The sequence below is a fragment of the Neomonachus schauinslandi genome, chromosome 12, assembly GCF_002201575.2.
Source record: "Neomonachus schauinslandi chromosome 12, ASM220157v2, whole genome shotgun sequence".
Taxonomy (NCBI): domain Eukaryota; kingdom Metazoa; phylum Chordata; class Mammalia; order Carnivora; family Phocidae; genus Neomonachus; species Neomonachus schauinslandi.
In genome coordinates, this window is record NC_058414.1 from 4,101,165 (window position 1) to 4,117,475 (window position 16,311).

Below are 16,311 nucleotides of genomic sequence, written 5' to 3' on the forward strand. Positions count from 1 at the left end.
GAAGAAGCGCCGGTACCGGCCGGAGGGGGTGTGTTCGCGTAAGCCCTCCAGAAGGGGGAGGGGTCGGCGGGGCAGCCGGGGGGAGAGGGGTCGGCGGGGCAGCCGGGGGGCGGGCCAGGGAGGCGATTCGCAGCCAGGCTAACTGGACACCGTGCACGGAGGTTGTCCCGGAGCGCTTCTGCCCGTGCGGCAACAGTCTCTCCGGTCACCGGCACCCCGCGCGAGCGCAAGGTCTTCTGCAGGGCTTACGCGAACACACCCCCTCCGGCCGGTACCGGCGCTTCTTCGGTTCGGCGGGCGCACGTGACCCGGGGAGGCCAGCCCCGGGCGGGAGGGGCGCCCCGCGGAGCCCGTGGCGGCGGCGCCCACGCCTCACCTGACGGGGACGCCCGCGCCACGAAGGCGGAGAGCAGGAGGACGACCGCGGCCCAGGTGAGCGGGGAGCCCGCGGCCGGGGCCCGCCGCCAGCCCTGCCGCCGCCGCCGGCCGGGGGCCGAGGCCTCCATCCACTCGCCACCGCCGCCGCCTGCCGACCGTCGGCGCATAAGATCGTTATGCGGCGCGCGCCCACCTGCCGGCCGGAAGTCGGCGGGCGGCGGGCCGGAAGGACGGGCCGCCACTTCCGTCGGGGCGGGGGCGGGGCGCGGCGGGCTGTCGCCTGGGCCGTGTGCTTCGACGCCAACTGAGGGCCGCAGCGCCGCCGTCCGTGCCGTCCGTGAGCGGTCCTTCGGAACCTGGGCGCTAATCAGGGGCCTTGCCAAAGGTTCTGGTGCTGGAGAAGAACCGCGGACCCCACAGCCCGCGCCCTCCCCTTTGAGTGCGCGTCGGTGGGCCGAGAGAGGCCGTTTCCGGAGCTGGCGGCCCGAGCTTCCGCACGGGGGCTGTGGGAACCGAGCGCGCGAGCGCGCGTTCCGCCCTCGCGGGTTGCCTGGCCTCGACGTCACCTGCCCGAGCTTCGTGGATGGATGGCCCCCGGGGGGGGGGGGAGGGGTCGGCGCGCGCGCATTGGTGCGGCCGGAAGTCAGACCCGTAAGCCCCGCAGAGAGGCTTAGTGGGCAGGACAGAGCGGGTCGACTTCCGTGCGGCGCTCGGCCTGTACGTGAAGTACGTGAAGACACCTGTCTGCATTTCCGGCCGGAACGTGTTGAGAGGGTCGTGCCTCGGGCCCGCGGCAGGAAGGATGGGCTCGGCGGGAACGGAGCTACGGCGCGAACGCACCTCGTGCGGCTGAAGCCGGCGCACCGGAGGGGAGTGTGAGCCGCTGAATGACGGGCGTCGTTGCCTTCGCTGGGAGGAGAGGAGCGCTCCGTCGCCGGTGGGCCGGGGGCTGGGACGGGATTCAGATGACAGCCCAGCCTCCTGAAGGAACGCCTTCGCGCGGGTGCTGTTCACAGCCGTCACCGCCCGGCTGTCGGCAGCGGGCCGGACCTCCGAGTTCGTGGGTGACCCTTCGAGGCGAGGATCTTGGCCATTTCGTCACCATTTTAACCTCAACCAAAACATAGTTCCTGCACACAGTACGCTATAAATTTAAAAAAGGAAGGATGGAGGAAAAAAGGGAGCAAGGAAAGAATAAGCAGAAAGAAATGGGGCTCGTTCTGGACCAGGATCGGGATGTTCCTTGAGTTTTCTGGCTATTTTTATGCATGTGTTAATTGTTTGGTAAACTGTACACAGTCCTGTTTATTCCACTGAGTAGATTTACATCTTGAGAGATTCTTGTCTGTAGAAGGTTCTGAGTTGAATTTACTGTGCTGGAGGGGCGCCTGGGTGGCTCGGGTGGTTAAGCCTCCGCTCTTGGTTTCGGCTCAGGTCGTGATCTCAGAGTCCTGGGATCAGTCCCGCTGGGGTGGGGGGATTGATGGGGTCTGCTTGAGATTCTCCCTCTCCCTCTGCCCCTCTGTCTCTCTTGTCTCTCTCTAAAATAGATAAATAAAATCTTTAAAAAAATAAACTTCCTATGCTCGAGCATGTTTTAGTAGGATTTAGATCTAGCCAGCATTCTGGTCAAGACCTTCCTTGCAGGTTTTTTGAGCACATCCAATAAATACATACATATTACTGAATAGTGCCCAATCGCTACATCTAGGTATATGCCCTGCTAAAGCTCCTGTTAATTTTTATAAACAGGTAAACCCGCACAATACCAGATGGACTTTTGACTGTCATTGACTCGTTGTTTTCTGCCATCAAGAATTTGCTTCAGTTCGGGCACCCGGGTGGCTCAGTCGGTTAGGCGACTGCCTTCGGCTCAGGTCATGATCCTGGAGTCCCGGGATCGAGTCCCGCATCGGGCTCCCTGCTCGGCGGGGAGCCTGCTTCTCCCTCTGACCCTCCCCCCTCTCATGCTGTCTCTCATTCTCGCTCTCAAATAAATAAAATCTTTAAAAAAAAAAAAAGAAAAGAAAAAAATAGGGGCGCCTGGGTGGCTCAGTCGGCTAAGCAACTGCCTTCGGCTCAGGTCATGATCCTGGAGTCCCGGGATCGAGTCCCGCATCGGGCTCCCTGCTCGGCGGGGAGTCTGCTTCTCCCTCTGACCCTCCTCCCTCTCATGCTCTCTGTCTCTCATTCTCTCGCAAATAAATAAAATCTTAAAAAAAAAAAATAAAAGAATTTGCTTCAGTTCATCAGTCCCTCCTACCTTCATCTACTGTGTAAATTCCTAATATTCGACCTGAGAATAGGATGTTACATTGGAGATTGCAGTTCATGTATGCTGTGAATCTGAAGATGGAAAGCCAGTTGCTGGAAATACGAAAGTAGGTTTCTCATTCATGTTTGCGTGGGCTTTTTTGGTTTTGTTTTGTTTTGTTTTGGTGGTTTGGTTTTGTTTTACCCCAGAAGGGATGGTGTGATCCCTGTGCCCAAATTCCAATATTTGGAATTCTATGGTAGCAGTTTTCATGCAAGTCCAAATTATCTCATTGAAATGACCAATATAGTAATGGTTTTTTTTTTTTTTTACATGTGACCTAATAGCTCCTACCTTATTGTAGTTTCCTGAAATGAGTTCAAAAATCCCATTGGTCTTATTCTGTACACTGGTAGCCAAAAGGTAAGGTAATTTAGAGCATTTTAAAGATGAACTTGTACTTTGAATATTAATTACTTACTTTTCTTAAAAATTAGGTGCACTGAATTAACTATGGTATAATACCTGTTCATTCTTTGCACTGCATTTAAATTTACATTTATTTAGGTAATGAGTTTTGTAATTTATTATATCTATAATGTAAATAATTTTTGTCAGATATATACTTTAAAAATATATTCTTACTTGATTAACTGCTTTATACTCTTTAGTGAATATCATTTACTTATAAAAGTTCAACTTAGGGAAACATTTAAAAATAAGTAACAAATGAACAGTGGGAAAAACTATCATGAAAATATTACTAACAGCTATTTTTGTTTTTCCTAAGAATTAAATTATGACGTATATAGTAAATGGTCCAATGTGTTAGAGTTCTAGCTGTTGCCAAGCAACAAGCATTCTTGTTTTGCTTTTTCTGTCCTGGTCCCTTACTACCCTATACTTCTTTTGGTAGAGAAAAAATATTTACCTTAAAAAAAAAAAAACTATCAACATTATAAAACCAATTCAGTAACTTTATGTTAGATTAACCAATCCTCAACTTTTGGACATAATACGTTTTATAGTTAAATAGAAAGGAGTCTTCAGAAGCACTTAATTTACAGTCATCCAAAATCCTAAAGAGAAAGGCCATGGATATGGATTCACAGTCCAAACCTGGAAAGATAAGTATCTCTGAAAGGTCCATCCTTTCAGGAAAAAAGGCTGTTGAGAATATAGATTACCCACACTACTATAATCTCTTAAGGAAAATGAACATGCCTTTTGTGAAAGGAGTTGAAGACAGACATAACTATGGCAGAATTGAAAAGAAATGCAACCCTACTTTTCTTAAATTTCACCCTTATCCCCCTTCCGTCCTGCCAGACTACCATTTACACTATCCTTATCCCCCACCATATGGGCGAGATTATCCATTATTTCCACTTCGGGATGATGTGCCCTTGGGTGATGCCTGTTCCGGGTTTTTGAGTCCTGGTGGCGATGCTGATTTAAAGCCCGGCATTGGCAGAACCATACCAAGCCTGGTGGATTCCAGTGATGTGAAACCGCAACATCGAGTTCCCAGGCCAGACACAGGATTTCAAACAACACTGAAAAGGCAAAACATTTTATTAGAAGAACTAAAACAGGACAGGAGATGGAATTCCAGGGCAATACCAGACATTTCCATCAGAGCAAGACTTGGAGGTAAGTAAAGTGACATGGACTTAAACCTTCAAACAAGGGAGAAGAGTGTGGATATAAGTCTGAGTATTTAGCAGTAAATTTCACATAAAATTATAAAGAAGTGAATAAGGAACTCTTACTTTTAAATTATAGATTGTAAGGAAAAACTAGGAAGAATGATTAGCCTTTTATAAACCTATTCGTAAAAAAAAAAAGTTTTTTAAAAAGTGCATTAATTAGGATAAGTGACCAACACAAAGTGTGTATCAGATAATTTATTCTAGACCTATGGATAGCCTAATTTTTCCAGAAGGGCATATATGTTTTGTTTTGATAATCGTGTAGCATGCTTCCATATCTATCTGTCTCCCTTGAAAAACCAAATCTGCTGGTGGTTATAAAGAGGTCACAGGAGCTGAAATGAAATGGGAAGGTACTTGAAAGTAGATCTGGGGGTCTGTTAGGAAGCAACCCTTCCACAGCCCTGGACACAGAATTGGTGACCCCTTACTGATAGCTATATCTTACGGTTTCTCTGTGAGAACTCCCAGAGAGTGTCACAGGCCTGGTCCAGAAAGGGTGAGGAACACCAAAGGAAAGGAAAGGAAAGGAAAGCCGCATGGTGTATTTTTGTATGGAGGTGTGTCTGGCAAGCAGGAAGTACAGGGAGGTTAACATCTCTGAGCATGTGGAAAGGAAAAGACCAAATGCTGTAGCAAGAGCTAAGCTTTGTCTATGCCAGAGGCCGCACCCCCTCCACTGGTGCATCTGGCCATAGACTAGAGGCCTAAGGGGACAGTATGTGAAGGAACAGTGACCCCACCACTTGTTGGAGCAGTGGGGATTCATGGTCCCTGCCACTTCTCCATGGAGAGAGGCCATAGTCACTTGGGACCTGGAAGGGGATAAGAATAAAGGAAAAGGTAATAGAAATGAAGAACCCTTCTTCCCAGCCCCACCCTGCAGATACCCACTTTTGAACAGACAGAGCTATTTGGAGAGATACAAGCATGTGATAGGAGTTATTCTTTTAATGTGCCCTTCAGCTGTGGACTTAGCACATAGGCTTCAAGAAATCCCTCAGTTTGGAATTTCCATATAAAGGATATGAATGAAGTTCAACAACCTATTTTAAGAAATAAGTATTTTCTAATCTCTTGGAAATGCCATCTAGTGAAATACAGTATTACTGAAAGCTAATGTAATTCGCATTGAACAATGGATGAGTTCAGGTCGGTCTTGCAGACACAGAACATCTTACTGATTCCAACTCTGAAGAAAAGAGCTTGAGCTCACTCTTTTGCTAATGTTTCAACGTAAAATAGTAGTCATTGTCAGGAATATGTCTTTAAAGGAATTGAAGTTGTTTTTTCTAGTAGTCCTATTTTAGACAAGTATACCACTTTGCTTGTAAGCAGTAAACCCTAGCCTATGTAATTTTTAAGAACAATATTTTTCGTTTGTAAGTTTTTCTAAGATTGGACTCTCAAAACATTATTACAACAAATTAGAGGCTGAAGAAATAATTTATTAAAGCTAACGTAAAATGAAAATAGGGTTAACAGACTGCACCAACAATTCAGAACCAAGTATAGAACTCACTACCTGGATCAGTACAACAGAATTCAGTAGACTTTCTGGGCTTGAGTCCTGGTAGAAGGCTTACTTGCACTATGACCCAGGGCTCTTCATGCCTGTGTATCCATATTTATAAATTTACGTACTAGTAATACTTCATAAGGTAATAGTGAAGACTAATATAATTCACGTACAGATATCTGACATGGAGGAATACACCAATAAATGTTAGCTATTAGAAAGTCCAGAATTTTCAATTCCTTGGCAATAAGAGTACTTCTCTTATAAAATTGTAAGGATTAAATGAATTAAGACATGTAAAGCACTTAACAAAATTCCTGGAACCTGGTTAAAGCATTCAATTAATAGTAGCTGTTAATATTAGCTATTACAGTTTCAAAGAGTAATACTGGCGGTCCATGATTTGGTTCAATATAATTTGTCCTAGGTTTTCAATGATTTTGTAGATCTTGGAAATAATCATTAATTATAAATAATAAGTACTTTCAGTTTTTAGCAAATCTAAATACACATAATTTCGAATACATTCTGAGAAGAATGTCTTTGTAAAATTAACTATATCACACACAAATATGCTTTTCAGTGGGCTTTCATAAATACCAAAACGATATCACAAAAGCTTATATTGCCAATTTCTTGCTTTATTCCAACTTTGTCTAGACAACTGGATTCGGTACTTTTTTGTTCCTAGTTGGCTTTCTTTCTCATACGCTAATCAAGTACTCTAAACTTATCCTAATTATATTCAAACCTTTCTTTGGTCTTTTTGCCTCTCCTTACAGGAGATGACACATCTTCCTTATCACAGGAAAAATAGAGGTTGCCTATTATCACAGCCTTGATTCTCCTGTATTCAGCTTCCTAAGATCAACACTTATAACTCTTTGTGTATCTTCCTGCTTTTTTCTTTTTTAGCTACTGTCTCAGCTCAAGCTGCTAAAACAAAATATCATAGACTGGGTGGCTTAAGCAGCAGGCATTTATTTAGGTTGGGAAGTCCAGGATCAAGATACAGGGTAACTTGGTTCCTGGTGAGAGCCCTCTTTCTAGCTTGCAGAGGGCCTGCTTCTTGCTGTTCCCTCCCCAGGCAGAGAGAGAGAGAGACAGCTCTTGGTCTCTCCTCCTCTTTTTGTAAGGAAAGTAGTCCTATCATATAAGCCACACCCTCCAGGCCTTATCTAAACCTAATTCCCTCCTGAAGGCCCAACCTTCAAATACCATCACATTGGGGGTAAAAGTTTCAATATACAAATTGGGGGGGTGGGGTATACAAACTTTTACTCCATAACAATCAACCATTTTTAAGTGTATGGTTCATTGGTATTAAGTGCAACCTTCACCACTGTTCATCTCCTTAACACTTTTCATCTAAAAAACAGAAACTGTACCGATTAAATACTAACTTCCTATCTCCTTCCCTTCTCCCTGGGCCCCTGGCAATCACCATTTTACTTTCTGTCTCAGAATTTGGCTACTCTGGAAACCTCATATAAGTGAAGTCATAAAGTATTGGTCTTTTTGTGACTGGCTTATTTCATTTAGCATAATGTCCTCGTGAATAAAAATGTTCACATCATAGCATGTATCAGAATTTCTTTTTAAGGCTAAATAATTTTCCTTTTTATGTATATACCACATTTTGTTTATTTATCCATTGGTGGACACTTGGGTTGCTTCACCTTTTGGCTATTGTGAATAATACTGCTATGAACTTAGGGGTGTAAATCTCTTCAAGACCCCGCTTTCAGTTCTTTGGGGTATGTACCCAAAAGTGGAATTGTTCAATTACATGGTAATTCCATGTTTAATGTTTTGAGAAACCACCATACTGTTTTCCATAGTGGCTACTCCATTTTAAATTGCCACCAACAATGCACAAATACAATTCCTTGCATTCAAGGAATAAACCTCACTTGGTCATGGTGTATAATACTTTCAATGTGTTGTTAAATTCTATTTTCTAGTATTTTGAGGATTTTTGCATCAGTATTTATCAGGGATATGATCTGTAGTTTTCTTGTAGTGTCTTTGTCTGACTTTGGTATCAAGGTAATGTTGGCCTCATAGAATGAGTTTGGGAGCATCCCCTTCTCTTCAGTATTTTTGGAAGAGTTTGAGAAGGATTGGTATTACTTTCTCTTTAAATGTTTTGTAGAATTCACCAGTGAAGCCATCTGGTCATGAGCTTTTCTTTGTTGGGAAGTTTTTGATTATTGATTCTCCCTATTAGTTACAGATCTGTTCATATTTTCTGTTTCTAAATGATTCAGTCTTGGTAGGTTGTCTGTTTCTAGGAATTTGTCTATTTCATCTAGGTTATATAATTTGTTGGTGCACAGTTGTTCATAGTACATTCTTATCCTTTTTATTTCTGTAAATTTGTTAGTTTGCAACCTCAGGAGTTCTTTGGGTGAAATCTAAAACTGGCCCTCATACATGGAGGGCAGAGAGAGAAAAAAGAAAGAGGCAGGTCACCCCAGATGGGTAAGTGGCAGGTTTAATAAGAAAGAGAACTTACATACAAGGCTTGTCTTGGGGGCTGCAAGACAAGTAGATCTCCACACCTGGCCTTTGGAATCCTAGAAGTCTGTATAAAGACCTTAACAGGGTTCAGTCATATTACCATCCAGATGGTCTCAACAACACCTTACTCTGGGCTCCATTCTTGAAACAGCTCCTGCTGGGGGAACGGTGGGCAGAAAGTACATTTCTAGGACAGGGGAGTGGGTGAGAAGCCTCCCATGTCACATCCTCTTGATGACTCCTCCAACAAATATTAGTTGTTCTCTCCCCTTTCTCATTTATGATTTTAGTTTATTTGAGTCTTCTCTCTTTTTTTTCTGAGTCCATCTAGCTAAATGTTTGTCAATTTCTTTTTTATATTTTCAAAAAAAAAACACTCCTACTTTCATTGATTGTATTGTTTTTTTCTTCTCTATTTTGTGTATCTCTACTCTGATCTTTATTTCCTTCTTTCTGCTAGCTTTGGGTTTAGTTTCTTTCTTTTTCTTTTTCTTTTTTTTTTGTACTTCCTTAAGTTATACTTAGGTTGTTCATTTGAGATCTTTTTTCATTAAGGTAAGTGTTTATACCAATAAACTTCCCTCTTAGTTCTACTTTTGTTGAATCCCATAACTTTTATTGTATTGTGTTTTTGTTTTCATTTTTCTCGAGATAATTTCTAATTTTCCATATGATTTCTGCTTTGGTTATTCAGGGGTGTGGTGTTTAATTTTCATATATTGATTTGTAGTTTCATTCCATTTTGTTGATTTCTATTTTGATTCCATTGTGATCAGAAAATATACTTTGCGTGATTTCAGTCTTCTAAAAATTATAAAGACCTGTTTCATGGCCTACGATATAATTTGTTCTATAGAATGTTCCATGTGCACCTGAGAAAAATATGTGTTCTGCTTGGGTATTCTGTTGGATAAAGCGTTCTGTATATGTCTTTTGTGACAGATTTTTGTTTGAGTTCTTTATTTCCTTATTGATCTTTGTCTAGTTGTTCTATCCATTACTGAAAGTAAAATATTGAGGTCTCCAATTACTAGTGTAGAGTTACTTCTCCCTTAAATTTTGTCAATATTTGCATCATATATATTGAAGGTCTATGTTTGGTGCATATAGATAAAGTAGAGAACAGAGAAGTAGAAAAAATCAACTAAACCTGAACCTGGTTCTTTGAAAATAACAAAATTGACCTATCTTTAGCTATATTGAGAAAGAAAACTCAGAGAAGACCACTAACGACGGTATTTTAGATGTTGAAAAATGTATTTCTAACCATTAGAGGAGAGAAAACACATGAATAAGAAAATATACATAGAATAGTCCTTAAATCTTTCTGTTAAAGTTTTGTTTCTTTAAAACATTATAGAAATGTTTTATAATAAAAATAATAGGGCCTATGGAAAAATAGTGTTCATGGCAGATCCCTCCAAACTCACTCAATTTCATGGGTTACACACAAAACCAACTCACGATGAAAATATCACGGTTTCAAACATGTTAAATCTCTAATAAGTGAAGAAATAGCACAGTGCTTCCCTTTACAAAGGACTTGATATTTGTTTGGTGGCATGAAAGTGGTAAAGTGAGATGGTGCATTATAAGGAGGAGGTGTGTAATTGCTGGTCCCAAAGGTGACCCTTGGCAGCTCACTCCTTCCTGTGAGTGCCTGCCACCCTCCTACCATGAGATGAGGTCTGTTTCCTTCCCACGTTGATTCTGGGCTCTCGCCTATATTAGCAACCATGCTGCAAGTGGAGACTTTTTTTTTGTACTTGCAAGTTGGGATTGGACCTCTTGGGATCTTCCTCTGGATTCTCAGTCACTATTTTGTGAAAAATTCTATAAAGGCCCATAGGGGGAAAGAAAAGTAACAAAAAACAAGGCACTGGTCAGCAGACCCAGCTCAGCTCCCTGGTAACAGTCAACACCCACTTGCCAGCCAGTGAGTGAGATAATTTGGGGCCTCTTGAGCAATCCCAAGCTGTAGCACATGACCTACAACACCCAGACCAGCTTCAGAGTACTGGGAGACAACGAATGGTTGCTTAAGATGCTCGGCTTTGGCGTGCTTTGTTTGGCAGCAGGAGACACTGAAATGAGGTAAGGGAAATGACATCATCATACTTAGGCATGGATGTCCTACCCTGAGGTGCATAGCTGTAATTCAATGTCCTGTTCCCTATCCCCTTCTAGCCTAAAAATCAAATTTTAGGTTCTGTTGTTTTCCTATTTTCCTCCTTTTCCAAAGCAGCTGCTTCAGTGGAACCTCAAAGTGCCATCCTGCTGCTGTTGGCACAATAGTCTTCTGAGGGTTTCCTTCAGTCAGCTGGGTCACAGACAGAATTATCCTTATTCTCAAACCTGGAATGATCGTGGGATTCAGCACTGCCTCTCTCACTTTGCCTTCGCCTCTTGCCTCTGCCTCTATTTTCTCTCGCTGCTGTGACAAGGTACCACAGACTCAGCAGCCCCACACAGAACCCATTTATTAGCTCCCAGTTTTGTGAGAAGACGGGGCAGGCTCAACTGGCTTTCTACTCAGGATCTAACTGCCCAAACCTGCAGTGTCTGGGAAAAATCTACCTGAGGCTCATTCAGGTCGTACAGAACCCGGTTCCTTGCATTGGAGGTGTCAGATTCCCTGTCCTGGACAGCCAGGGACACCCTCGTCCTGGAGGCTACCTGTGCCCCTTCGCACACAGCCTCCTCTGTCTTCCAAGTCAACAGTGGTGTATCGAGGCTTTCTCAGACTCTAATCTTCCTGATTTCCCCTTTGTCAAGGTTAGATCAAATATTATCTTCAGGAAGATGTTCTTAACTCCCCACAATCCGGCTGGGCTAGTATTCTTCCTCTGCACTCCCACAGCGCGCAGAGAACAAGTATTATTACAGTTGCTACACGACCCTGAAGCTATCTACTAACATGACTATTTTCCACTTATTCATGAGCACCTCAAAACCAGGAACCCCCTCTTCTGTCTTTGTGTACGCATCTACTTCCATTTACAACACAGTAAATATTTGTTGCAGTCTGTGTGCATATTCGCTAGTCTCTTAGGACTTCTATCATTAGATAACTTATCTGCATAGTAACCAGACTCCTCTGTGTTGCCACCATCCCTAATACATCTACATGCTCATCTGCAGATTCATAGTACTCAACAGACTTCTTCAAATAATGAGTAGTAAATAATTCTGCACTACTACCATTATCCTAACATGTAAATTCCAGAGCTATTCAGTTCTCACTGCTAAGAAAAGTTGTTATATAATCCATTGAAATGTCAGTTAACATCACACAGTGTGGCTTTCTCATAGGAAATATTTCTGGTGGAAGAAAAAGAAACAAACAACAAAAAAAAAACCTCTATCACATTTTTAATCCAAAGCACATACATCTTTGTTTTCAGGTTGGACAAGCCCACTCAAAGTTACTCCTTTACCACCTCGTCATGAAGCATGCTCAATAAATCACACGTTCGCATTTGATGAAGAAGCAACATGTACGGTAAGATTTCCTGACTGGATGGTGCTATACAATATTTGTAATTAATTTCTTTGTCCGTGTGTCTGATATTTTATTTCCTGCAAAAAAATAGCTGCCATTTATAAAGTACTTCTTACGTGCCAGGAGCTGTGTGGACCTTCACAGTGATGGTGTACTGTGTCTCGTCTTGTGCCTTCCTACAACGAGACTGTGGGGAGGAGTGAGTAGTAAATGCTGGTAGTGCCCAACCCAGACGCCCTTTACTGGCAAGGGCATCCTCTTCCAGGGGCACCGAGTGGTGGCCACACAACAGCAGACAGCCACCAGCCTGGAGGACTGCATCCTGCCCCAATGTCCCCTCAGACTTTGGCCCACGGCTGACCGACTTCCTTGAGGAAACAGATCTAAATCTAAGCTGGATCCTGCTGAGACCACATTGTCACTAGCCTCTTGCCCTGGTTCTACCCTACTCTTCACCTAGAGTGCTCCTATAGTGTACGACTTGAGCAAAAATCCTGTTTCCATCCCTGCTTCTGGACAAAGCAGTGTTGTTATCCCCACTTTATCTGAGAAAGCTAATGCCCAGTGACATTAACTAATTGACTTTTAATCCCACAGTAAGTATGAAACCAAAATTTAAACCTAGGCATCTTTCTAAATTTAAGGATTGTGTTATTAACCATTTTTCTATGTGGATTGTATAGTCTCTAAAGCCTGATATTTAAATGACTTGAAGACCCCAAGGTGTATACAGATATCTCAAGGTTTTTCTTTCCTAAAAAAAAATGGCTTTATTGCGATATATTTCATACACACAAAAGTCATCCATTTAGAGTGTTCAGTGTTTTTTTTCTTATGTTACAGAATTGAGCAATGTCACCACGATCTAATTCTAGAACATTTTCATCACCCCCAAAAGAAACCCCATACCCATTAGCAATAAAGATATGAACACTTTTAAGGAATCAGTTTCCATTTCTGTAAGTCCCTTCCGAAAATTGATCTGCCTGCGAACTTATCAGCGGTTGTAGTGTTAGATTTATTTCTACTTTCCCCATCTCTTCCTTCATGATTACCCATTCTAATTTTACCACAGAGGTAAATATTAGAGATATTAGAGATAGAATAGAGGAATATTAGTAGAGAGGTTCCCATTGAATCAGATTCCAAGAACACTAAAGATGAAGTCAAATAGCATATTTAGTCCCTTCTTTATGAAATATTACTAAACATGTAGAGAACAGAAATAGAAAAAAGACACACCAGCAAGAGAATAGCTACTATAAAGATTTACTTTGAGATAATGGTGTAATTGAGAAAATGGTGTAAATGATAGATTTGAGGCTCTGAAAACAAATGTTTCATAAAGAAATTGAAGACACATAACATATAAAAGTGGCAGCCTATAAAGACTAATCAGGAAGTGGAAAAGATGGTGTATTGAAGAAAAATCCAGACACCAATGAAAGATTATACTATGGTATCTATGATAAACCAAAATGATGATGAACAGTAATATGAACCACCAGAAAATGAGGAGGCATAAATTTCAGATACTGCTAGAGAAGATTTGGACACAGGTTCAGAAGAATTAATTGTCTCCCTGATGATGAACAGTAAGAACACACAGATTTCAGAATCTTTGTCTCTACAAGAGGAGGACCAATCTTATCCACACATTATCCAGCAACCGTATCAGTGCAATACCCACAGGACACAGGTGAATGTGACAGATCTTGTGAATTGCTGAGAAGTTCACAATAAAAGATATTTTAAAAGAATTGTTGTCAATTCTAATTTAGTATACTTTTTAGAAGTGAAAAATTGATGTGATTTTGTATTCCTATATCCCTTCTTTTTGACAGTAGATCCATTGGGATTTTTTTGTTTTTCTTTATTATTATTATTATTATTAACATATAATGTATTATTTGTTCCAGGGGTACAGGTCTGTGATTCATCAGTTTTACACAATACACAGTGCTCACCACAACACATACCCTCTCCCATGTCCATCACCCAGCCACTCCATCCCTCCCACCCCCCTCCACTCCCAGCAACCCTCAGTTTGTTTCCTGAGATTAAGGGTCTCTTATGGTTTGTCTCCCTCTCTTGTTTCTTCTTGTTTCATTTTTTCCTCTCTTCCCCTATGATCCTTTGCCTTCTTTCTCAAATTCCACATATCAGTGAGATCATATGAAAATTGTCTTTCTCTGATTGATTTATTTCATTTAGCATAATACCCTCTGGTTCCATCCACTGCAAATGGTAAGATTTTATTTTTTTTATGGTCACATAATATTCCATTGTATATATATACCACTTCTTCTTTATCCATTCATCTGTTGATGGGCTCTTTCCATAGTTTGGCTATTGTGGACATGGCTGTTATAAACATTGGGGTGCAGGTGCCCTTTCAGATTACTACATTTGTATCTTTGGGGTAAATACCCAGTAGTGCAATTGCTGGGTCATAGGGTAGCTCTATTTTCAACTTTTTGAAGAACCTCCATACTGTTTTCCAGAGTGGCTGCACCAGCTTGCATTCCCACCAACAGTGTAGGAGGGTTCCCCTTTCTCCACATCCTTGCCAACATCTGTCATTTCCTGACTTGTTAGTTTTAGCCATTCTGACGGGTGTGAGGTGGTATCTCATTGTGATTTTGATTTATATTTCCCTGATGCCGAGTGACGCTGAGTACTTTTTCATGTGTCTGTTGGCCATTTGGATGTCTTCTTTGGATAAATGTCTGTTCATGTCTTCTGCCCATTTCTTGATTGGATTATTTGTTCCTTGGTGTTGAGTTTGATAAGTTCTTTATAGATTTTGGATACTAGCCCTTTATCTGGTAAGACATTTGCAAGTATCTTCTCCCATTCTGTCGGTTGTCTTTTGGTTTTGTTGACTGTTTCCTTTAGCTGTGCAAAAGCTTTTTAACAGTAGATCCATTGGTTTACTTGCTTGTTCATTCTGTCTCTAACATAGCTCTTATTCTTACTTATGTTTATATGTGATTTCCAGAAAAGATACAGAAATTGCACCGATCATGTAGCAGCAGTTGATTTGGCAAGGATTCAATACTTATTAGGATATAACATTAAAAATGTTAGATGGATTTGGGTGACCTCTATGCTAAACATAGATTTTTTTAATCTGTAAAGCACTGAAATATCTGTTCATGACTCTTGCTGATAGGAGTCATTGTAAACTGTGTGGCAATTAACAGGAGAACAGGATATTGGGGGATTTAGTATAGACAAAACTACATATAGTAGAATAAGACAGCACAATTAACAAATTGACCTAATAGACATATATAAATACATGTTTTTGCAAGGACCATTAATAAAAATGACCACATACTGTACCATAAAACAATGAGAAATTTTTCAAATATTTATTTTTAAAATTCTTTTGGCTTAGATATTTATTTATTTATTAATTTTAATTTCAGTGTGATTAACATACAGTGTTATATTAGTTTCAGGTGTACAATATAGTGATTCATCAATTGTATACATCACTCAAATATTTTAAATCATACAGAGTATGTTTTTTGACCAGAAGACAATTATGACACATCAAAACACCCTAGAAAATCACGTATTTGGAAATGTAAAAATATATTTATGAATGAGTCATGGGCCAAAGAAAAATCATAAAGGAAACTAGAAAATATCTTGAACTGAATGATAATAGTAATATAGTAGCAAAGTGTGTGGGAATGAGGTACAATAATGCCTAGAGGAAAATATGTAATCTTAAATGAATATGTTGTAACAGAATGAAATCTCTGCAGAGAAGGAATTAAAAAGCACCATGATTTGAGATGGCAGTCTTTGAACAGCACTGACTGTGTAAGAGAAGTTTAAAGGAAAGAGTCATCGTTTGGAGGTTGGGTGATGAAAAGAAAAAAAAATGAGGGCAAGAGGAACAATTAATATTCTGAAAGACAGAAGGAATGAATTGAGTAGAAGTTACACAACCCCTCTGGTAACAATCACCTGCCATAAGAAAACACCTTCATTAGAGAAAGTGCTGTACTTTGCTACACTGACAGAAGGGGGCAGCATTGAACTAAAAATATTGCAAACCACACCAAATCCATCAAATGAATGGACGAAAACCAGATAAATGTTTAAAGAAATTAACAAAACAGAAAATAAGAATCAAAATACTTTAATGAAAATAAGAGTCAAAAGAAAAATCAAAATAAGCACCAAAATAATAGGAATACAAAATACCAAATCAACTACAAAACAGAAGAAAATCATTTGAGGATATGAAAAGCTGTCTTCATACAGAAATTTAAAAAATAAATACAAATAAAATTGACAGTGAAAAAATAAAAGAAATGGAAATTTCATTCAGAAAATAAGAATTACACTGTGCGAAAGGGAAAAGAGATTCAAATAAAATTTTAAGAAGGAACAGGGGTACCTG

At 41.0% G+C, this 16,311-nt stretch overlaps 2 protein-coding genes across 2 annotated transcripts in view; one reads left to right on the forward strand and one right to left on the reverse strand.

The window, feature by feature from the left end:
* The window catches only part of LOC110592672 (zona pellucida binding protein), a 95,416-nt gene extending 94,848 nt beyond the window's left edge, over window positions 1–568 (reverse strand). The window contains exon 1 of the mRNA XM_044920209.1: window positions 377–568. Coding sequence (XP_044776144.1) covers window positions 377–545 — 169 coding nt within the window. The 5' untranslated portion in view covers window positions 546–568. The remainder of the gene's footprint in view (window positions 1–376) is intronic.
* Window positions 569–3,726: 3,158 nt separating this feature from the next.
* SPATA48 (spermatogenesis associated 48) overlaps window positions 3,727–16,311 on the forward strand; it is a 55,533-nt gene continuing 42,948 nt past the window's right edge. Inside the window, exons 1-2 of the mRNA XM_021703749.1 lie at window positions 3,727–4,285; window positions 11,791–11,888. Coding sequence (XP_021559424.1) covers window positions 3,727–4,285; window positions 11,791–11,888 — 657 coding nt within the window. The remainder of the gene's footprint in view (window positions 4,286–11,790; window positions 11,889–16,311) is intronic.